Here is a 24,437-nt window from a genome sequence, read left to right as displayed (position 1 = left end):
CAACGGACTACTCAGTGACCCAAGGTAGGTGGGAAAATGGACATATACAAACACAGATAGCCCCCTCGAAAGTGCGTGAAGCACCCTAATAATGCGAAGGCATAAAAACTTGCAGCACACGATCAGGAAAAGTGGGACAAAATGTTGTATATTGGTGTACTCGTTATTGTACGCGGTAAGTTACTCAGCGTTGATACTATTATGATTCGGGATACGGCTATCACGTGAGGGTCCAGCCCAGTAACGTGGGCGCCTGAGCAGCCGCGGGACCGGGCTGCTGCGGAGAAGGAGGCAGGAAGCGACGTCGCCTCGACCGCCGTCCGGTGTCAGGTGGCCGCGCGCAAGGGACAGCCGCGGACAGCCTCGGGCCACACCGCGCAGCCACTCCCATGAGCGCTTGGCCGCCTGCCCTGACCAGGGGCCCGGATCTCGCGCTTCTGCGCCTGCTACTACCCTCGCTGCTCTTCACCTCAGCCCTATGGCCGGCAGCCCGTGCACGAAACGCCTGTGAGTCAAGGTCGCCATCTTGCCATCCGCGTAATCGTCGCGGCCCGGTGCACAGACTTTCCACATTATAACTTGCGCACGCAAAAAAATAAGAAACAGAGAATAACCCTATTAACTTTTCTGCTGCGTTCGACGTTGTCGCGTCGTAATTTATGCGACTGTGCTAAAGAAAGAAAATGAGTGACGAGAGCTGCCTCTCAGAAGTTTCACGCAAGCGACATGACAAGGTGCTTACTCTCGTCATAACAAATTCGAAGCGTCGCCACTCCTGTCGTTTTCATACAGATTGCTCCTATGCTATGTTATGCTACTTAAAACTTAAATTTGGAGGGATGATCAGCTGTCCTATGTAATATGCGATCATTTTGTTGGTATTTCTCAGTGTATATGAATGTGTTACGTATTGTTTTCCGGCAGAGCTATCAGCCTTTTGTGCTATTGACATTCGTATACTGTGCGTCGGCGACAAAGCCGAAGCACGTTCCGGCCGGGTTCCTAGAGGCAGAATTTCTGACAAGCATTCTCTGTCGTTAGCCGCGTTTACATGAATGCGGCAGAGGCGCATCGCATTTCTAGGCATCGCATCCACCTAAGCGGCGTTGAGCGCGTAGATCGAGAAATTGTCTCACGCGACGCGCGTAAACGTTGGCGTATCGCACCGACAGAGGAAGACTGCGACAGTGCATGCTGGGCTCCACTCACCGGCGAAATGCACTTGACGGATGCGTCTTCTTTCTGTCGAAGGCGCCTCGTGCAAGCGCTATCGCGTAGTATTGCGGTGATGCTCTAAGAAATGTTACACGCTACTGTCGCATTCATGTAAACGCGGCTATTGTAAGTTCTTAACTTCAGAGCTTTCCTTCATATTGACACGTTCGCCTGTCAATAAACACACACACGCCCGCACCTATACGTACATACGAGGGGAAGTCAAAAAGTAAAGGAACTTTTGAGAAAAGGTACATTTGCTCTAATGATAGAAAATTGAACCGTACATTATTTTTCTACATATCCTCCCTGAACTTCAACGCACTTTGCCCAATGATTCACAAGTTTTTTGATTCCGTCGGAAAAAAAGCTTTTTGGCTGTACCTGTAACCAATTTTGCACCACATCAATGACTTCTGCATCGGTTGCAAATCTTCTCCTGAGCGCTTCCTTCACTGGTCCAAACATATCAAAATCGCTTATAGCCAGGTCTGAACTGTATGGCGGGTGTTCCAGCAATTCGAATCCCGACTCCTTGATTGTTTCGGCCGCCCGTTTGGTAGAATGCGGCCGAGCGTTGTCTTGCTGCATGATGAAACCTTTTCGGCAGAAGGATCGACATTTGGGCGAGTTGGTACTGGTTGAACATCTTGAAGGGGCAGCGCAATAAGACGTTGACAGAAGGCAGGTCCTGTGTGTTCCTGCCTTCTGCCATCATCTTATTGCGCTGCCCCTTCAAGGTGTTCAACCTTTTCGCAGTTTTCCACGATGTTTGGATCTGATTGCAGGTTTCAGTTTAGTTTGCAACACATCGCAATAGTTCCCACTGTTCACAGTTTCGCTTCTTGGGTTGAAATGAACGGCTGCCACATCTTCCATGTCCCAGAATAGTGTTAGCATAATCTTACCAGCTGATGGTTGACGTTTAAATTTCTTAACTTCTGGTGATGATGAGGGTTTCCAAACCATGGCCACAGCCTTACTTTCCCATTCGTGATGATGTGTGCCCAAGTGTCATCTACAGTAACAATTTGCTGTAAAAACCCATCTCCCTCGCGACGATAACGGGCCAAATGTTTTCGAGAGATGTCCAACCCTTGTGCCTTACGCTGCGCTGACAATTCTTTCGGGACCCACCTTGCACACACTTCCCGAAAATTTAGCCTGTTGTCGTGTAAGATGGAATACGCTGAACCATGACCGATATGCAAAGTATTGGCGATTTCGTCCACTGTGATTCTTCTGTTTTCCATCACCATACCCTCATCGACTTTCAAATTGTTCTCAGTCGTTGACGTCGATAGCTTGCCCGTGCTTTCCTCGTCACATAAAGAAGTTCTTCCTTGTTTGAAATACTCTATCCATTCGTAGATCCTGCTTCGCGATAAGCAACAGTCACCATACTGCGCTTGCATTCGACGAATAATTTCCGCACGTTTAACACATTCCGCAAACAAAAAGCGAATCACTGCCCTCATTTCCTCCTTGGTGCAGATTAACAATGGAACTGCCATGTTTAACGGTCTGCAACGCTCTAACGACTGACGCGGGAATAAAAGTGGCACATTCCATAGAAAACATGGGGAATGCGGGAGATGGACATTCAAGACGATGAGCAAAACGTGAACAAGGTGAATGCAGGAGCCAACGTTTCGACAAGTGGACTTGTCTTCTTCAAGGCCACGTACGCTTTCCTCGCCACAGTCTCTAAAGGGGAGAGGGTGTGAGGCGGGAGGGTGCGGAAACGAGGGAAGGTGTGTTAGCATGTCGAATTGAGAGTAAAGGAACACTGTGCACAAGGTCAAAGCCTGGGCCAGCCCCCCACCCCCCACCCCCACCCCGGTCTGTCAACGCACGCGTGTTAGCCGGCGTGTTGTCCTGTTTCACCGATATATTGTTTCTCACAGAAGGAACATTCAAGCATATAAATCACATCCGAACTTGTACAAGTGAAGCTAGATTTGACTTCATGTGTATAACTATTTGCGGTGCTTTTAATTGTAATGTTACTTTGAAGGTGCCTGCAGGTTTTGCACCTAGGGCGATAACATGCTTTTATTACGGGGGAATGCTCTTGGCTGACTTTTGCGTGCACTAACATGTCTTTAAGGTTCCTGTTTCGGCGATAGGTAAACCTAGGTACATCTGGGAACGCTTTTCGCAGACGCTCGTTGCTTGATAATATTGGGTGGTATTTTCTTAGGATGTTGTTTATGTCTGGGAGTGCATTAGAATATTTTGTTATAAAGGCCGGCAGTCTGTCAGATTCTAGTGTGGGCTGTCTCTTCGCCAATTCCGACTGTCTCTCTAATCTTGACGCGGCATCATAAGCTCTATCGAGAGCAACTTGGGGATAGTTCCTTTCTGCTAGCGTTGTTTTAAGGTCATTTAGGTGGTGGATATAATCGTGGTCTTCGCTGCAGATTCTTCTTATACGTTTCGCTTGTCCGACAAAAATTCCTTGCTTGCAATGTCGCGGGTGATGATTGTTGTAGTCTAAATATTGCTGGCTATCTGTAGGCTTCCGGTAATGTGTCGTTCTCAGTTTTCCGTTTTCTATGTAGACCGTCGTGTCCAGGAAGTTGATCTGACTACGAAAGTGGTGAGCAGTAAATTTAATACTCGGGTGAAAGCGATTGAAATGGCTGATTAAGTCGGTTAAGGCGCTTGTGCCGTATTCCCATATTATAATTATGGCGTCAATGTAACGAAGAGAGGTGTGGGGTTTTAAAGGGTAGGATTTCAGCAGGTTATGTGGCTATGTGGCAACCGGTTATGTGGCTATTCAAAGAAAGTGTCGGTTTCACCCAAACGTCCTGTTTGGATGAAACAGCCAATTGACGTTCCTTCGCTCTGTAGAAACGAACATGTGTTATAAAATCTTAAACCAGTAGTTTTATTTTCCCCCGTGAAAATTGCAATTTCTTGCATATTTTAATTGGACTTCACCTTTTACTTTTGCTGTTTTTATCATTTCTTGTTTACTGTACTGTACAGGAATTCACTAGTACCTTCAGCGTATCTTGTTTATTTCTTCTGTGAGTTCCATTTTATAACATATCTTGTTTATGTTTAGAAAGGCGACTAGTACTAACTCTATTTAGTCTTTACGAAATTAAAGATTATTCTTTATCAAACTTTATACACTTGTATTTCTAACTTGCTTCCGCCTCTCAGACATTAAAATAAGGTCCTACAAAAGTAGATAAATGTGTGTCAACCTTGCTAAAGTGCCCGGAAAATCTTAGCTTAATCAATTAATCAATGAAAAACCCTGCGTCAAAATCGATTACTTGATAAAAGGCTAAAATGAAGAATGATTATTTGTTAATCGAATAAAAAAGTTAAGCGACCATCCCTAGTCAGCTGGCGCAGTTTCACTGGTGCAGCCTCTACCCAAGTTCTTGCATCCCAGGTTTCAACCGCCTTAAAACTAGCTCAAAAATAAACATCGTCACCCAATCCGCTAGCTGGCTCTCCTTGTGCAGGACCTCCTACATATGTAGAACAGACGGAACCAGAACTCCTAACGGATGATTATGAAGACTACCAGGATGTAGACATGGAACTTAATAATCTGAAACGCACCATATCTTCCTACAAACTTTCTTCTAAGTCAAAAACTAAAAAAAAATATGAAAATGAGAATCTTTCCAAGAAGGACTTTCTGAAAGAGAATATTTTGGAACAGTCAGTTTCCGCTACCGTTCTATATTAAACATAGGCTGTTTTGAAATCTTACAGTGGAATGGCCCTTTGATTGTTTCTGATACTATAGATCTATCATACATTTCTTCTGATATTTACCCATACATGATTATCTTACAAGAAACCTGGCTTTCAAATGGTCAAAATTATTTCCTAAAGAAATATCAATTGCTTCGTTTGAATAGACCTACCAGAGGTGGTGGCGTTGCTTTTTCGGGTTCAGCTGAATATAGTCACAAATCCATGATATGGCATCACTGTTTGTCTACCGAATGCAAAATTTTAGCATTAGACATAATACTCCCAGACTGCTCCCCTTTTACCTTAGTTGACTTATATTTCACAGCAGGAGTGCATGATCTAGGCAGCCCATTAGTTTTTCCAGAAAAGGCGTAGTACTCGATGGTGACCTTGATTCTCACCATTTGCCTTGGGGTTTAAGACTGATTTAGGTGGAAAATACCTCTGAGAATAGACTCTTGGTAATAACCTATATTATTTAAATTCAAAAGTTGCTATGTTTGTTCGCGACCAGTCTCAATCGGCCATAGATATCATTTTCTACAGCTCTTCTCGAACTATATCCTCGTGGAATATACTATAGACTGTGCTACAAACGGCGACCACCTTCCTATTGTTTTTGAGATTGATTTTCTTGTGATTTTTCCAGAAGAAAAAGTGCCACATTTGTAAACTATGACAAGTTTCAAAAGGACTTGATGTCTACAATGCTTTCCCGTAAGGCTATGGAAGAAGATATTAGAGCTATGAGCTTCTGGGCAGATTTAAAACGTTCCTTGAAAAATACAGCTGTTAACATAACCTCCAACGCAGGTAGATCTTTCAGTTCATGGTGGAACTTAAAATGCACGTGGGCTCAACGAAAACGAAAAGCTGCCTCGACGCAACTTCTTTGTATTGAATGTCCAAACAATTGGAGTGACCACCAAATTGTTGCTGCATCTTTCAAGTGCACGATAGCTAAAGCCAAAGATCAGTATGACATGAACAAATTCACTTACCTATCTAAATAAAAAAGCCCTTTTTATATTTTTACGCTCTCGAAAGATGATTCCGGTTCCAGCAAACATTGACTCTTTTGTTTTTTCGCCACATGAATTGTCTGAATTATGAGAAAATATTGGGAAGGCACTCTCTTCAATCGTAACTTTTGAAACCTTACCTCCAGAGGAATTTAGGCAAGTCACATTGCAAGAACTGGTGGATGTTGTTCGCTCTGTGCCTTCTTCAGCGCCAGGTCCAGATGGAGTTACCACAGCCTGTATTCTGTAGATTCTGTATGAATTGTCCCCGCAAGAACTTTTGAATATGGTAAATTACTCTTTAAAAAAAGGCTCGAATACCTTCAGAATGGAAACTCGCTAAGGTAATTCCAATACTTTTAAACAGGGAGGTGGATATGAATTAGATAACATTAGATCAATTTCGCTCACATCCCATTTGGTTGAACTAATAGAAAAAAATTTTGAATGGCCGAATGATGACCTACATTTCTGAAAACTTAATACTCATCCCCAGTCAAATTGGCTTTAGATCTGCGTACTCAATATGGTGTGCGCACATAGACTTAGAGAGTCGCACACAACTTGCTCGTCGCCGAAGGGAATATTCAGCATTAGTGACCCTCATCTAGCTAAAGCTTATGATTCTGTGGAGCATGGCATACTGATAAAGCAACTAGAGAATTACAGGTTCTCGAAATACATCACGGCATGGGTTTCATAATTTTTAAGGGAACGAGAATTCTACTGATTTCAGTGTGGATGTTCATCGTCTAGGTATAAGCAGAAACGCGGGGCACCACAAGGGTCAGTGTTGTCTCCTGTTTTATTTATTATATATTTAAGCTCCATCCCTTTGCTCCAGGACATTCAGGTATACGTGCATGCCGATGAATTAAATTACCGGATGTGACAGCGAAAGCTGTTTTACGTGACTTCCAAGTGCCAAAAGGGAGACCACTGTTTATTCCAGCAAAAATGGAAATGCTGAAAGTCTGGAGATGGTATCAACGATAATTTGCTTAAATCATTTTGTAGGCAAAGTTTTCTGTACCTCGATGCAGTGAAGTAAGCTGTATCTGGCAAAATAGGAATGAAAGGTCCACTTAAAGACGTTCAGGCTAATAAATGTGCCAATTAGTTTAAGTATAAACCGCGGTGTCCTGGAACCCACAGCAAATTATTTTTTCTTTATATATAAATAGGAACTAACTTTTGGAACATGTTTAGGATAGTTGTATACGTTGCCGAGGAAAGTGGCACAGATAGCGACAAAGAATCTGTAACTACGACTGTTGATGATTGATTCGCGGGAAGCTTGCGCAGCGTTAGAACAATAGCCAATAATTCTGCTATAAAAGAGGCGTGTAATGTGGAGGGCGAATAAAGAAGGACCAACAAAAAGAGAACGAGACAAAATGCATACGCCAGCCTTCTCTTCAGACAGTGAAGCATCAGTGGCTATTATATTGCTTGTTTTCAGGCGAGAAAGGTAATCTAGTAATTGGTGATTTAAATATTGATATGTCATTAGTTCAGCATTTGAGGGGAAACTATCGTCAAATTCTATCTGGAGGCTCATCTTGGATTGATCTGTTGGTTGAATACGTTGAATTCGCACATTTAATGGTTTTAGCTGTTCCTGTACAGATACAATGTGAGGTGTGCGTAGTCGCGGCCAATGATTATTAAAAAATGAACTCGGTTCATTAATGAGAACATACATTGATCTTCTTTGAGAAGAATCGTAAATTTTTAGGTATGTTTGGACAGTTGGAATCCTGAATTTACTTCTTCAACATGGTATTCGCGCTTCCATATACAGAACAATATGTGCAAGTTTTTATTTATTTATTTATTTATTTAATTATACAATAGTGCGGACAAGAAGTCCAAGCAGGGTCAGCAAAATACAAATGAATATATACACAGAAGAACAAGATGAAACAAGTGTGTAACACGTTTTTCACACAAATTGTTTGGTCATAACGTAGACGATTAAGTAAAATTTAAACTTGATTACAATACAACTATAATTATTACACGAAATAACAAGATTGTTTACACGAATGATATACAGATCAGGGGCGCTGGGGGTATGCTTCAGTTAGTTTATTCCAGTCATCTATTGTTTGTGGAAAAAAAGAGTACCAAAAAGTGCCAGTCCTAGTGAAAATTGGTGTTAGAGAATGAGGGTAGTGGTGTCGAGTGGGTCTGCTTATCAAGGGGGATACGTACTTTGCGGTGCCTAAGGCTAGCCTATGATTTATAAAGTTTGAAAGAAACTCTAGCCGCAGAGCTTCCCTTTCTAATAGAATCATAGGCCTAATGTTATAAGCTTGGATACCGGAAAACAAGACGCACCCAAATTTTATGATGGGTTAGCCATACATTTTATATATCATAATTAATGCGTGTCTTCGCAACCCATATCGACGGTTACTGATCTTACGCAACCTTCTGATGGCATGAGTTGCCTTAGACGCGACTTTTTCAATGCGGCTTTTCTAGTTTAGTGTCCCATCATACGTGAGTCCCAAGTATTTATGAGAATTCATTTGGGAATGAACACTTGACGATACATGACTGAAATGGGAACGGGAACATTTAAAGGAAAGAGAAGAAGGGCACTTTTACTGACGTTCAGAGACTTGCGCACCTTCTCAATCGAAGCTTCAAGAGTACATAAGTAGATTTGAAACGATTGATGAAGTGAACGTAGATCATCATTCGATGCCATGTTGCACAGAATCATAAGCTTTAGCTAGATCTAGGGTCACTACTACTCAATATTCCCTTTGGCGACGAGCAAGTTTTATGCGGCTCTCTCAGTCTACGTGCGCACACCATATGGAGGACCCAGATTTAAAGCCAATTTGACTGTGGCTGAGTATGAAGTTTTCAGAAATATAGGTCGTCATTCGGCCACTGAAAATGCTTTATATTAGTTTAACCAAATTTATTGTGCGAGAAATTGATCTAATATTATTTAAATTATACCCACCTCCCTGTTTTTTTTAAGTATCGGAATTATCTTAGCAATTTTCCATTCTGAAGGTATCCGAGCATTTTTTTAAAGAGTAACTTACCATATTCGAAATTTTTTGTGGGGACAATTCATGCAGTATCTTTATCACGGCTGTGGTAACTCCATCTATACCTGGCTCTGAAGAAGTCAGAGGGCGAACAACATCCACCAGTTCTTGTAATGTGACTTCCCTAAATTCCTATAGAGGTAATAGTTGCAATAGGTACGATTGAAGATGGTCCCTTTCCAATTTTTTCTAGTAATTCGGACAATTCACGTGGCGAAAGGACAAACGAGTCAATATTTGCTGGAATCGGAATCATCTTTTGAGAGCGTAAAAAATATAGATGACTGAGTCACAGCGATTTGATGGAGAGTCATACCTTATTTCTCCGAGAGCACGTTCTGCTTTGTTCAGAGTAACGTGACAATCCAGTGAGGCGTAGAGACAGCTGTTGATGGCCCTTTGCGTTCTATTGCTGCGCAGCGTGTGGCGGCTTCCTGACGCAGTTCCGGGGTCACTTTCAGTCGCCAAATTACCCCGACCACTACGACGACTCTGCTGTGTGCCGCTGGTACATATTCGCGCCAAAGGAGTTTGCCATCCTCATCGAGAAGCACGCCATCGACATCGAGGACGATGCAAGCCGGGCGGACTGCCCCTACGATTACTTGAGGGTGAGAGCCTGCCCACTGTCACTGCCTAAGTTATTTCCTAACACATTTTATTACTATTCTATGTTCTTTTTCATGCCTCACCATAATTTTTGTTTTTTGTTCCTCGTAATGTTGTCGCTGCGCTTAAATACATTTTTAAAACTCGAAGTGCTCAAGTAACTTTGCTGATGGGGAAAAAAAGGTGCAGTTTGGCGCGAAAGGCGATGCATCGATTGCACAAGCAAATTAGTGGGTAGGTGCACGAAGTAAGGATAGTAGTTTTATCGGCCGTGTAAACTTGTAAACATAGGCATACTATACTCGCGGACAACTTTCTGTGGCTGTGAAGGGAATGCAACGGGCGCGTGGCTGCTGCACATGTGTTACCGCGCCAAGTAGTCCGGCAGCGTTTGACAGTGCGTTTGGTTGCTCGGAACAGACGCTGAATTGACGCAGCTTCCACGTGCGACGGTTTCGGGTTTCCCAAGACACGGAAGGAAAAAGCTGCAAAATAAGTGAACCTCTACACTCACTGGTGTGTTCTGCCCTATTTAATTGTTGCCAATAAGGTGTTTATGTTTTGTCTCCCCCGCCTAAACTAGCCTCGATTAAAACGCGGAACTCTTTTCAGAAGCGCTCTCATTTGTGCGCTTTGCCTTCATAGCTTTCCCTTCATAGCCACAGAAAGTTGTGCGCGAGTATAACTAAATTAACAAGCATCGTGTCACGCGTGCACAAGCTAACATGAACACATTTCACTCGATGACCGCGGGAACTCGATGTCAAAACGCTGCAGTCAGGAAACTCGGCCGCAGCAGCGAGTGAACTGATTTGATTAATAATAATAATATTTGGGGTTTTACGTGCCAAAACCACTTTCTGATTATGAGGCACGCCGTAGTGGAGGACTCCGGAAATTTTGACCACCTGGGGTTCTTTAACGTGCACCTAAATCTAAGCACACGGGTGTTTTCGCATTTCGCCCCCATCGAAATGCGGCCGCCGTGGCCGGGATTCGATCCCGCGACCTCGTGCTCAGCAGCCCAACACCATAGCCACTGAGCAACCACGGCGGGTAACTGATTTGATTACCCTCACTCTCATATTCACATAGTGTGGTGCTAGCACAACATTAATGAATAACGTACGTTAGTGAAAACATGTGAATTACTATAAACAGTGTGAAATAGTGGTCGAAAAAAGGACGTCTATGGAGCCAGCGTTTCTAAAACGGTTTCTTCTCTTCACGAGGGCAAATCCCCTTGTCGAAGTCTTGCCATCATATATCCCTTGTTCGATCGCGGCTAATCAAGTCTCCATCTCTCTGTGTGTACCTCAGTCTTTTTATTCGCTCTGAGAACGTGACGGAAATTTGTGCTGATACGTTAAAAAAAATAGTCTTTAGCACACGGGGCATCGGTCAACGGTCAATACCGCGTTTCCAGAACACGATCGGCGCCGGCAAGGCTCTGTGAACGCAGGCGCAGCTGCTAGGGCACATACTCACGTGGCCCTTCAGGAAAAGGAAAGAATGAGTATACAAATGACTGCATCAGCAGGCATTAGTGTTTCAAATGGAATTTTGTAATATATTCGTTATATCAATGACAAGAATGCAGTAAACAACAGCGCTTAACTTTTGCAGTATTACATATGGTCAGAACAGAGTTCCGAACACGTACACGAGGTGGCGTTGCGATTCAAGGTGGTTCAAGGGGAGCGTATTACAACGTAGATCGCAACATTTTGTGGGATATTTTGGAAGGGGAAGGCCGAAGTGACGATTGTCTGCAGCTTTTGAGAGAGATTTACCTAAAAAATACCGTTTGCGTTGAATGGGAAGGGATGTGGAGCCATGAGAAAGTTGATATCAACAAGAGACTGAGGCAGGGGTGCCCTTTATACCCACTGCTGTTTATGATGTACATGGAAAGGATGGAGAGGGCGCTAGAAGGAAGTAATATCGGGTTTATTCTCTCATACCAACAGTCGGGTACAGTAGTAGAGCAGCAGCTTCCAGGTTTATTTTATGCGGACGACATTGTGTTGCTAGCTAACAAGCAAAGTGATTTGCAACGTCTGGCTAATATCAGTGGACAGGAAGGCAACAATTTAGGTTTGAAATTTAGTGTTAGAAAACTAGCTGTTAAGGTATTCAATGAAAACAGTGAACAGACAGTGGTAATACAAGGCCAGGAAATATCTTGGGTAAGAGAATATAAATACCTTGGTATATGGATAAACGAAGACAATGGATATATCGAAACACAGGAAAAAACCATAACACTAAAGGGGAAGAGAAATGCAGCCATAATGAAGCACAGAGCGCTATGGGTATATGGATACAATGTCCTTCGAGGTATGTGGAAAGGTGTAATGGTTCCAGGACTTACTTTTGGAAATGCGGTTGTTTGCTTTGAATCAGGGGTACAATAAGGACTCGATGGGAACCAAAGGTCAGTGGGTCGCACGTATTGGGCGCTCACGGGAAGACTACAAATGAAGCTGTGTAGGGTGATATGGGCTGGACTAGTTTTGAAGTGAAGGAAGCTCACAGTAAAATTGATTATGAAGATCGACTGAGGAATATGGAAGAAAGTAAATGGGCTGGGAGAGTTTTTAGGTATCTGTACAGGAAAAACATTGATTCACAGTGGAGCAAGAGAACTAGGAAGCTTACCAGCAAGTATATGCCGCCTGTAGGGTGGGCAACACAGCAACAAAGAACGTCAAGCGGAAAGTCAGAGAGGCCAAAATAATCTCATGGGTGGCGGCAACGGTAAAGAGACCTGCCATGAGTAACTACTAATTACTTAAGATGAAAAAACGAAATCAGGAAAGAAACAATTTATGATAACTCAAAGGGAAGCTCATTACTTTTCGAAGCGAGATCAGTATGCCTTAGAACACGTACCTATAAAGCGAGATATAAGAAGGAAGAAGAAGCATGTGCTTGATGCGGTAAAGCTAGGGAAACGATGGAGCATGTTTTATTAAAATGTAAAGACACCTGCCTAGCGGTCGATTTAGGCACGACTGGTCTCCTTGAAGCCCTTGGGTTCTTCGAGAGCAGGGAAAAAGTAAACATGTCCGCAATAGAGATTAGTAAGAGGCGATTGGAAGATTGGTGGAAGAAAAGTAGGGAAACGAAAAAAAAAAAGAAAGACGGAGACGCACAAAAGCAAAGTTCGCAATAGGGGGTCAGAAAATGTGGTTGTGGGAGTTCATATTGGCTTTTGTCTTTATTTCTTTTTTAACCTAGGTAGGGCATTAGGCAGTATAATAGTAAGAGACTGGTGGCGCAGCCCATCTCCCCGTTCCAAAGGGGACGCTCATAACATCCATCCATCCTCCATCGGCTAAAGGGGAAGGCTTAGGCGACAAGTGTATACAGCTTTTGAGAGATATTTGCCTAGAAAATACCGTTTGCTCTGAATGGGAAGGGATGAGGAGCGAGGATAAAGTTGATATCAACGAAGGACTGAGGCAAGGGTGTCCTTTATCGCCACTGCTGTTTTTGATGCACATGGTAAGGATGGAAAGGGCGCTAAAGAGAAGCAGTACCGGGTTTAATCTCTCATACGAATAGGCGGGCACCACAGTAGAGCAGCAGCTTCCAGGTTTGCTTTATGTGTTACTTGCTTGCTTAACCTTGTGTTACTTGCTTACAAACTAAGTGATATGCTACGTCTGGCTGATATCTGTCGACAAGAAGCTAAAAATTTAGGATTAAAATTTAGCGTTAAACGTTCAGGTTTTATGGTATATAATGAAAACAGTGCGTAGACAGTCTTAATACAGGGCCAGGAAATACCTCAAGTAAAAGAATACAAAACCTTGGTATATGGATAAACAAAGGCACTGGATATCTGAAGAGATAGGAAAAACGATAATATTGACAGGAAAGAGAAATGCGAGCATAATGCAACACAGCGTAGTTATGGGGATACAACTGATACGAGATGCTTCGGAGTATGTGGAAAGGTGTTGCGGTTCCAGGAGTTACATTTGGAAATGCGGTTGTTAGCTTGAAGTCAGGGATACAGTAAGGACTCGATGGCAACCGAAGGTCAGTGGGGCGCCTCGCATTGGGCGCTCACGCGAACACTACAAATGAAGCCGTGCAGGGTGATATGGGCTGGTCAAGTTTTGAGTGAGAGAAGCTCAGGGTAAAATTGATTTTGAATGAAGACTTAGGAAAATGAAGATAATAAATGGGTTGCTAGATTGTTCAGATATTTGTACACGAAAAACATTTATTCACAGTGGAGGAAAAGAACCAGGAAACTGAAGAGCAAATATGCGACCCGTATAGCAAATAACATGGCAACAAAGAACGTGAAACTCAAAGACAGAGAGGCTGAGAAAATCTTATGCATGACGGCAATGGAAAAGAAGCCTGGTTAGAATAACTACTTAGGAGAAAAAGATGAAATCAGCAAAGAAACATTTTATAACGCAAAGGGAAGCTTTTTACTTTTCGTAGCGAGGCCAGGGGCGCTATAACGTAAAGTTATTCCAAACTTTTCTATTCCAATTTTCAAATCAGCCCTCGGCGATTGATAAAAATCTTTTTTGAACCACCCCTACTTCGCCTGTCTGTCAAGCGACGTCACGAAAACCGCGACAGCTCTCCATCTGATAGGACGCGTACACACTGATTATGCAAGGCTGGACCGAACAAAAGAAAAATAGTTATTTTTGATTCGACGCCTTTTCGCCATTAGCCCTCGACTATTGGCCAAATGTTTTCGGGCTGCACCCACGTCACCTGCTTATCACGCGACATAACAAAAGCACGAAAAGTCACCGCGTCAAAGTGACGTGTACGCGTTAAAAATACATTAATAAGCCGAACAAAACTGCATTTCTGTCTGAATAGCCGCAGGCTGCCCCGTTCTGAAAAAATAAATGATGGCTACAGCCGATCGTTCAGGCACTCGCTACTTGCACCTGCCAGAGAGCATGGATTTGTTTGCGTACAATAACACTTCTTGCGTGGCCGTGTAGCGTGTTCTAGCACTTTCGGCAGGTTTACGACTTCGCTCTGCCAACTCTTCTTTGCTGAGGATCCGTTTTAGCGGCATTCTTAACCTCCCGTTGCATGCCGCCGTCATTTTCCACCAGCCACCCCAAGCTAAGTAAGGGAAAGGGGACCAATCGTAGATGCTGGCACTACCCTCTTCATCCGGTTATCGATTTTCAGTGCACTGGCTCGGCCCCATCGAATCCCTCTCCACTTGAGTGTACTGCTCTCCTCTTGTCAGCCATTTAGATAAGACAAGCCGCTCAGTGTAGGCGATGTCATTCGTTTTTAAAGCAAACAAAAGCGACCTCCTTTAAACGAGGAGAGCGTTTGATTGGTTTGTTCAGACAAACCTGCGGTCACCACCCGATGTTTGCGTGTGTGGTTACGCAAACTTGACGTCAGGAGATTGGAATGGAAATTAACATATTGGAATAGTTTTACGTCATAGGGCCCCAGGATGTGTTATAAAGTGCACTTATAAAGCGAGGTACAACAAGGAAGAAGAATCATGCGCATGCTGCGGCAAAGCTATGGAAACGATGGAACATGTTTTATTAGAATGTGAACATATCTACCCAATGGTCGGTTTAGGCACCTCTGGCTTCGTGGAGGCCCTTGGGATCATCGATAGCAGGGGAAAAGTAAACATGTCCGCTATAGAGATTTGTAAGAGGCGATTGCAAGTTTGGTGGAAGAAAAATTGGGAGATCACAGACAACAGAGGCGCACAAAAACAGAGTTCCCTATAGTGGTTAAGAAAGCTTGCTGCTGGAAATTCTGTTTTTTTTTTGTGTGTGTTTTTCTGTCTTTTTAAACATAGGCAGGAGATTAGGCAAAATAACAAGAGCCTTGTGGCGCAACTCACCGCCCCGTTTCAAGGGGACGCTGATAGCATCCATCCATCCGTCTATTCATCCATCCCGCAATAAATCATCATTATCATCATTATCATTGTCATCATCAATAACAACAGGCGTGCTGATAGGGAAGATACACGGATGGCGTAATACACACACATAGACTCAATCCTCAGAAGCGGGTTTGACTACACAAGGATGAGTCGACACACATATTGGAAAACAAACACCCACAAATGAAGCAGATTGTGCGCACCCAGTACCCAGTACGGCAACATATAGTACATGTTTAATATGCCTGGGTTGGTCAAAGAATTGTTCAGGTGCGTTGAATACTTCTCGCTGTGCTGTTTCCGATGGCCAAGGGTTGCGCAATTTTAGGAACGAGAAAGGTCGATGGGGATGAATTTGGTGTCGCAGTTCTTGTTATGGCTGCCGTCTATCCGCTAGCGTGCCTGGGTCAATCGAGGAGAACATTATCATCGTTTCCTTCTTCGGCTTCTCCTTCCCCTCTGGTTAACTCTGGTTAACCTCCCTGCCTTTCTCTCATTTGCATCTCTCTCTCTCTCTCTCTCTTGATCGGCTTCTATTTGCCCTGCAGAATAAGCTTGAGCTTTTCGGTGGCTTGGCCAAAATAGCAACAGCATAGCTTTGGTTTATCTTCTTTCCACAATTGTGTGTTGAAAAATTCGTTGAATAGCGCCACCGAAGCTTGTTCTGCGTATTCAGGCTAAGTGTGTCGGTGACAGTACGAGATTTAGTAATACCCCAACGACTGCATCATTTTTTCTCTTATTTTCTTTCTTATTTCCGGTTCTCGCTCCTGCCGAGCAGTATTCTTTTGGAAACTGGAAGAAGACCTTCTGCGGAAAAGGAGCGGTCGAACCTATTCTCCTGGACACAAATTTCGTTACAGTCGTTCTCAAAACGGACGCAAGTATGTCTGGAACAGGTTTCAACATATCATACAGATTTGGTGAGTAACGTGGCTGCAGTTTTATTCTCTTTTCTTTGAAGACTCGTCAAAGGCCGAGCTCGGCGGCCTGTGATACACGAAAAACAACAATTTAAATAACACCTGCAGGAAATTGCGTCTTTATGAACTATGTCTCACGATTTAAGTTAAAGCCCTCCTTGTGCGCTTTTTCGTCTTGTCATTTTCTTCCTCTGTAAAGTGTTGCTACGTTACATAAGTCCAGTGAAGAAAGGCACAGCCGTTCGGTCGATGTGACGGAGGTGCTGATGGGAAATGAATGTTTATTACCCACTACTTTTCTCGGCTTCTACATATTCATGAATCAAACTTTCACTTATTTTGCAGAAACCTGGGTGATCATTTCATACTGGAGCTTATTACCACACAGTATCAATGAGCAGATTAAATGTGTTGACAATCTAAAGGCACGAGAAAAAATACTACTACTGTTAGGACTGCTTTTTTTTCATTTACCCTAAACCTTCAGGGAAAAAGTTAGGTGTTCAATTTGAATTTCTTTTTTTTTTACTTTTTGCGTTGCGTAAACATCCGCAGGCTTGGAGTGACGCCTGTCACCGGCAAAAGATGCCGAGAGCGAGTAGGGCTATACTAATCCAGGTACAACCACATTAGGAAGGCCCACTAAGCTTCAACAAAGACACTCCCTCACCAGAAAAGGAATTGGCATCCCTGGTGCGGTATTCGGCCACTGCTTCCCAAATGACTCCTCCAATACACCCATGGCCATCAGTGAATCTCTGGATCCGGACAGGCCGCCAATGGAAACTGACCCTTGCAACGTTTAACACCCGAACCCTCTTGAGTGAAGCTAACTTAGCAGGACTCTTTGAGGAACTATCAGACATTGTTTGGGTTATCATCGGCCTTAGTGAGATTAGAAGAACTGGTGAGGCTTATACAGTGCTGAATAACAGACATGTCCTCTGCTATATAGGTATCCCAAATCAGAAGCAATACGGGGTAGGATTCCTAATCCATAAGGACATAGTGGACAACATTGACAAATTCTACACCATAAATGAGAGGGTATCTGTAGTCCTAATCAAACTTAATAAGAGGTATAGATAAGAGGTAGCGCAAGCCTATACGCTCCGACATCCAGTCACGATGATGAGGAAGTAGATCACTTTTATGCAGATGTTGAATTAGCGATGAGAAAAGTGCAAACTCAGTATACTGTAGTAACGGACGACTTAAAAGCAAAAGTGTGGAAAGAGCAGGCTGGTGAATAAGCAATTGGCAACTACGGCGTCGATTCTAGGCACGCTACAAGAGAGATGTGGTAGGTTTCGCAGAAAGGAATAAGCTTCGAATAATGAACACCTTTTTCAGGAGGCGTCACAAAAGAAAGTGCACCTGGAAAAGCCCTAATGGAATTGACTTCATGCTTTCTGCTGATCCGAACATAGTGCAGGATGTAGAAGTGATAGGTAGGGTAAAGTGCAGGGATTATAAGTAAGTGAGGGCTAGGATTCACCTCGATTTGAGGGGAGGAAGAGTAAAATTGGTCAAGAAAAAAGAGGTAAACCTAGAGGCACTAAGGGTAAAAGCAGGCCATTTCAGGCTGCTACTTGCAAACAAATATGCATCCTTAGAACAGAGAGATGATGAGGACATAGAGCTAATGAATGAAACCGTTACTAGGTTGGCTTCAGAGGCAGCAGTTGAAGTGGGAGGCAAGGAACCAAGGCAACCAGTAGGTAAGCTCTCCCAACTAGCAAAGGACCTATTAAAGAAACGACAAAAATGAAAGCGTCAAACTCAAGAGATAAGGTAGAATTCGCCGAACTGCCAACCCGGATCAACAAGGCAAAAATAAGTGATATCCGAAACTACAACGTGAGAAAGACCGAAGAAGCCGTAAAAAATGGACGCAGCCTGAAATCAGTCAGAATGAAACTTGGAATAGGACAAACCAAGATATATGCACTGAAAGATAAGCGGAGTAATATCATCAGCAATCTCGAAGATATAGTAAAAGAAGCGGAAGAATTCTATACTGACCTGTACAGTACCCAGAGGAGTCAGGATACCTACATTTGAAACAGTAATGAACAGGATACAGAAGCTCCTCCTATAACTAGCGATGAGATCAGAAGGGCCTTGCAAGACATAAAACGAGGAAGAGCGACAGGAGAAGATGGAGTAACAGTCGATTTAATCAACGATGGAGGAGACATACTGCTTGGGAAACTGGCGGCTCTTAATCCGAAGTGTCTATCGACTGCAAGGGTCCCCAAAAAAATGGAAGAATGCAAACATTATACTAATCCACAAAAAGGAAGACGTTAAAGAATTGAAAAATTATAGGCCCATTAGGTTACTCCCAGTATTATATAAAATATTTACCAAAATTATCTCCAATAGAATAAGGGCAACACTGGACTTTAGTCAACCAAGGGAACAGGCTGGCTTGAGGAAGGGATACTCTACAATGGATCACATCCATGTCATTAATCAGGTTATCGGGAAATCCGTAGAGTGCAATAAGCTTCTCTATATGGCTTTCACAGATTACGAAAGGGCATATGATTCAGTAGTGATACCAGCAGTCATAGAGGCATCACGTGATCAAGGAGTACAGAACGCTTACGTAAATACCTTGGAAAATATCTACAGAGGTTCCACAGCTACCTTAATTCTACACAAGAAAAGCAGGACGGTATCTGTAAAGAATTGGGTCAGACAGGGAGACACAATCCCTCCAATGCTATTCTCTGCGTGCTTGGAAGAAGTATTCAAGCTATTAAACTGGGGAGGCTCAGAGTAAGGATCGACGGCGAATATCTCAGCAACCTTCGGTTTGCCGATGACATTGTTCTATTTAGCAACAATGCAGACGAGTTACAACAAATGATTGAGGACCTTAACAGAGAGAGTATGAGAGTGGGGTTGAAGATTCATGTGCAGAAGACAAAGATAATGAGGAATAACCGGGCAAGGGAACAAGATTTCAGGATCGTCAGTCAGCCTCTAGAGTCCGAACGAGTACGTTTACCTAAGTCAGTTACTCACATGGGACCCTGATCATGAGAAGGAGATTCATAGAAGAATAAAAAAAGGGTTGGATCGCATACAGCAGACATTGTCAGCTTCTTACTGGAAGCTTGCCACTATCGTTCAAAAGGAAGGTGTACAATCAGTGCATTTTACCAAGGCTTACATATGGGGCAGATACTTGGAGACGGACAAAGAAGCTTGAGAACAAGTTAAGGTCCGCGCAAAGAGCGATGAAACGAGGAATGCTAGGTATAACGTTAAGAGACAGAAACAGAGCGGTATGGATCATAGAGAAAACGGGTATAGCCGATCTTCTAATTGACATTACGAGGAAAAAAGTGGAGGTGGGCAGGCCATGTAATGCGTGGGTTAGATAACCGGTTTACTACTAGGTTTGCTGAATGGGTGCCAAGAGAAGGGAAACGCAGTCGAGGACGGCAGAAGGCTAGGTGGAGCGATGAGATTAAGAAATTCGCGGGCGCTAGTTGGAATCGGTTGGCACAGGACAGAGGTAATTGGAGATCGCAGGGAGAGGCCTTCGTCCTGCAGTGCACATAAAACAGGCTGATGCTGATGATGATGACTTTTTGCATGCATCATCAGAAGAGTAACGAGGTTGATAGCAATCGGAGGTCCCAGAGTTAAGAAACTATGCGAAACGTTTTATGAATGTGGATCCAGGGTTCCTAATCACAAAAGGTTCTTACGTTAGAATTATTCGCAAGAGCGTGTTGTAGTCAATCGCGACGCTGGATATGTAATTCATTCGCGAAGCCGGCCGGCCATTGGCGAAAAGGGCTATTGAAGGAAACGTTTTGTGATTTCTACCAACAGGACCGCATTCACAAAGGCGTACTTAAAATTGTTCGTAAGTGCAGGTACAGGTACATAGTTTATTGGCCATATTAGCGGAAGTTACCCGGCAGTAGCAAACAGAATTTACGCATTGAAGCCCTTGTGAATTTGGCCCCAAGGCCGGATAATTGAAACGATTCAATTGAAATCTTCGTCAGTTGTTTGAGCAGCGCTCAGCCTTTATCACCACCGGGATCGGCAGACCCTGAACGGTGTACGATAAGGAAGAAAGGATCGAGCAAAATGAGTGATTACATAAATACTTTCTCAAAATGCCCTTTCTTGATTTATTTTTATTTCAAAGGAAGCAAGGCGCCTACATCCATTACGCGTTGCCACCGAACTCTATCTGGTTATTACGACTGCGCGGTTGCTCGCGGTTGCTTGGCGGTCATTCTTTTAAGGAGGCGTCCCATCTATATCTACCAGATGCATCCTTGTACATGAGGCGGTAGCTTATAGTGGCTGTGGCGTTGTGCTGCTGAGTTCGAGGTCGTGGGTTCAATCCCGGCTCAGGCGGCCACCTATCGATGGGAGCCATATACAAAAAAAAAAAAAACGATGGTGTACATAGGAGCACGGTAAAGAAGCTCAGGTGGTGGTAAAGCTTAACGCGGAGTGTACGGCGTGCCTCATAACCAGATCGTGGTCCGGCACGTAAAACGTCAGATGATGATGATGAACAAACTTCAGTGAATTCGCGGTAGGGTCCCCCTCCCCCTTGCAGGGGAGGGGGGTGCCCAACTTAGATGTCGGCCATGATCCCTTGGGCCCTGGCGGCGTCTTCGGCCTGCCGGATTAAGAGTGCCTGTTTTTGTTGGTTGGAGCTCAGGAAAGGACCCCCGAACCCCCACCCCTCCCGTTCGGAAATTCGACCTTCATGGTGACCTCCGGGCAGGCCCAGAGCATGTAGCTCAAGTCCACCCTGTTATTGCAGAATGTACATTTGCCTGAATAAATTGCCGGTGCGTAGTGATTCATTGCTACTAGACCTGGGAACGCTGTCTGAAGTAGGCGCCGCGCTACTGCCTGTCTCTCGTTTAACACCTAAGAATGTATTCCTTTTTTATTTATGTTCTGATACATAGACAATCGCCATGTCATTCAGCGTCTCTTTAAAAGAATGACCCCGAAGTAACCGCCCCGTAAGAATAAGATGCAGAAATTTTCACGGGCAAATTGAAGTTGGATGCAAAACGAACTGAAATAATTGTAGTGGTCGTTTCTGATGAAAAGTATGCAGATTTAAAGTGTGAATGATAATTTGGCTGTTGCTTTGTGGTTAAATAAAACGACTGCATGACAAAGACGTTCTGCAATGAACAATAACTGAAAGTGGCGTCAAGCCGTGTTCGAGGACGTATGTTAAACGACATTACAACAAGAAAAAGGACAAATAAAAAAGTGCATATGCAAAATTTATGCGCAATAAGGCACTAAAGCAATATAGACGGAAAGGATGAGGTTGTGGGATAAAATCCCGGCCATGGCGGCCGCATTTCGATGGAGGTCAAATGAAAAATACCCGTGTACTTGTTTTTAAGTGCACGTTAAAGAACCCTAGGTGGACAAAATTAATTTTGAGTCCCCCCACAGGACGTGCCTCATCATAAGATTGTGGTTTTGGCACGTAAAACCTCATAGAATTTTTAAAAGAGTTGTTAAAGTTTTTGCAAAAATTAAAAGCAGCTTACGAGGATATATATATATATATATATATATATATATATATATATATATATATATATATATATAAACGGGAGAAGGGTGGAAACCAAGGGGCTCGATTTTGTTGATCATGACCACATAAAGCCAGCAGACAACGAAGCCAAGGAAAGCACCGGGGAAAAATGGAAGTGGATGAAAAGATAACGTGTCGCCAGTGGGAGCCGCACCCACAACCTCCGCATTACGCGTGCGTTCCACTGCCAATTGTGCTACGGCGACGACTATCAATTCGTCCACTAACTTCGTTATTTATGCTTACTAGATCAAGCCCTAAGAGTGTTAGCCAGCGCAACTCAGAGCCATGGTAGGTGGATGTGGAACATCCTTTTTTGCCCGATACCGTCACGTAACACGTGATCCTATGTGAGTAGGCACGTGACTAATAAACCCTCGCATGGTACCTCATAACATCAAGGCTGCCAGATTCGAGACCCTCGCTATGAATAAACGAGAGCAGAAAGGGAACCTAGGGGCTCAGTTTTGTTAATTATGACAACATAAAGCCAACATACAATGAAGGCAAAGAAAGGAACGGGGAAATTAGCTGTTGTTGAAGACTAGGTGGGGTGAAGAAATTAAGAAATTCGCAGGCGCCAGTTGGAATCGCTTGGAGATCGGAGGAAGAGGCCTTCTACCTGCAGTGAACTTAAAATAGGCTGATGATGATTATGATAAAGTGGAAATGCAGAAAATGGTAGTGGCCTAATCAGGTGAGTCTTTATTTCTTTTTCCTGCTCAGTGATTTTATCCATGTTTGCTTTCTATACTTGGCTATCAATTGGGGGATCACTCTCCGCGATCAGTGACAAGTTAAGGAGCACCGTCAAGTCTGTACAACAAGTAGACACTTCTGTAAGCCACGGTGTTACTGATCACTTTTAAAGATTTATTAGCAGCTGTCATTGAGTGTTAGTCTCTTGTTCTTCGCTTAATAGTTATACTTAGTCAAACACACACACGCACACACAAGGCCTGTGTGTGTGTGTGCGTGTGTGCGTGCGTGCGTGCGTGCGTGCGTGTTCTCAAACCAATTTACCTAAATTTGAATGTTACACAGCTGACTGCTCTCAATAAGGTAGCGACGCAATATACTCAGCTAGAAAATAACAGGCATTATTAAGTACAGTCGCCCAAATCTTTAACTGGTGTGCGGGAGCGGCGACTTTTCCGGGCGTCAGCGCCGTATGACGCGGCGAGGCTGGAAACAGCCTAATAGACGATGGGCCCAGCTGAGCGCGCTTTGTCCGCATGCGCTTAGCCTCAGACTGTTTCCAGCCTCGCCCCGTCAAACGGCGCTGACGCACGGAAAAGTCGCCGCTCCCGCACACCAGTTAAAGATTTGGGCGACTGTACGGTCTCTGTCAAACGTATGGCCAATATACCTACCTATGTAGTGGAGGAAGGGAAAGAAATCTATGAAGGAGCGTCACATGACATCCCTATATAAAGAAAGGAAGGCTCGTGAAGAAAAGGCCTTACTCACAAGGGGGTAGGCAAGGCAAGCGCTGCAGATTTTTATAGTCGCCGCACGCGTTGAGGGTGTGAGGAGGAGGAAATAAAGAGAGAAGGCAGGGATGTTAACCAGAAATGTGTCTGGTTGGCTACGCTAATCTGGGGGACTGGAAAGAGAGTATAGAAAGATAAGAGTTCCGGAGAGCCGATCTGCTCTACCGCTTCGAGAGCTATCATGAACCAGAACAATCTCTTCAAAGACACTCTACTTGAAACGTATAACAACTTTGATAGTTAGCTGAAAACAGAGGCTCCGATGAGGCTTTTTAAGGAGAGAGAATTGACAGCGTCATAGGCTGAGCGATTGGAGTGGCGTCGTTGCTCAGGCTCGTGTGCCGTCTGCATCGCAGTTCTTCCGCCGTGCGTGCGGACGTTCACGTCTGGCGAAGGCCTGCTCGAGATCCCCGAAGACAAGAGCAAGAGGAACATGCTCATTCGCCGCCGGCGCTGGTGCTTCCGCAGTGCTCGCGGAAACAGCTACCAGTTCACCTTCGACTACTTCGACCTCGTCGGCGAGCCTCCAAAGTGCCGCCACATGTACATGAAGGTGTGGCCTCTCGCCAGGTCTTTGCATTACTTGTGCACTGGACGCGCTAATGGCGGTACTCGAATAAGGCACTGTTGAAAGCCTGAGCCCGTATTCAAAAGAAGCTCTTGTGCTAGAATTGTTCGTAACAACCAACTCCAACCAGTACTGATGCTAGACATACATCATTAGCCAAGTCGGTCAACCAATGGCAGAGAGCACTCTTATTCGGCCCTATTGAGAAAAATGGGGGCGATGCGGATCGCGGCCTTTCTGCGCATCGCCACCGCGTCAAACTGAATT

The 24,437-nt window shown here is 44.0% G+C and overlaps 1 protein-coding gene across 1 annotated transcript in view; it reads left to right on the top strand.

Annotated features, from left to right (window-relative positions):
- Positions 1-311: 311 nt before the first annotated feature.
- LOC135916407 (cubilin-like) overlaps positions 312-24,437 on the top strand; it is an 82,236-nt gene continuing 58,110 nt past the window's right edge. The window contains exons 1-4 of the mRNA XM_065449757.1: positions 312-507; positions 9,461-9,651; positions 16,351-16,492; positions 23,959-24,155. Coding sequence (XP_065305829.1) covers positions 390-507; positions 9,461-9,651; positions 16,351-16,492; positions 23,959-24,155 — 648 coding nt within the window. The 5' untranslated portion in view covers positions 312-389. The remainder of the gene's footprint in view (positions 508-9,460; positions 9,652-16,350; positions 16,493-23,958; positions 24,156-24,437) is intronic.

Source organism: Dermacentor albipictus, chromosome 1, assembly GCF_038994185.2.
Source record: "Dermacentor albipictus isolate Rhodes 1998 colony chromosome 1, USDA_Dalb.pri_finalv2, whole genome shotgun sequence".
Classification (NCBI taxonomy): domain Eukaryota; kingdom Metazoa; phylum Arthropoda; class Arachnida; order Ixodida; family Ixodidae; genus Dermacentor; species Dermacentor albipictus.
The sequence above is the reverse complement of the archived record's forward strand: the minus strand, read 5'-3'. Positions and strand labels throughout refer to the sequence as shown.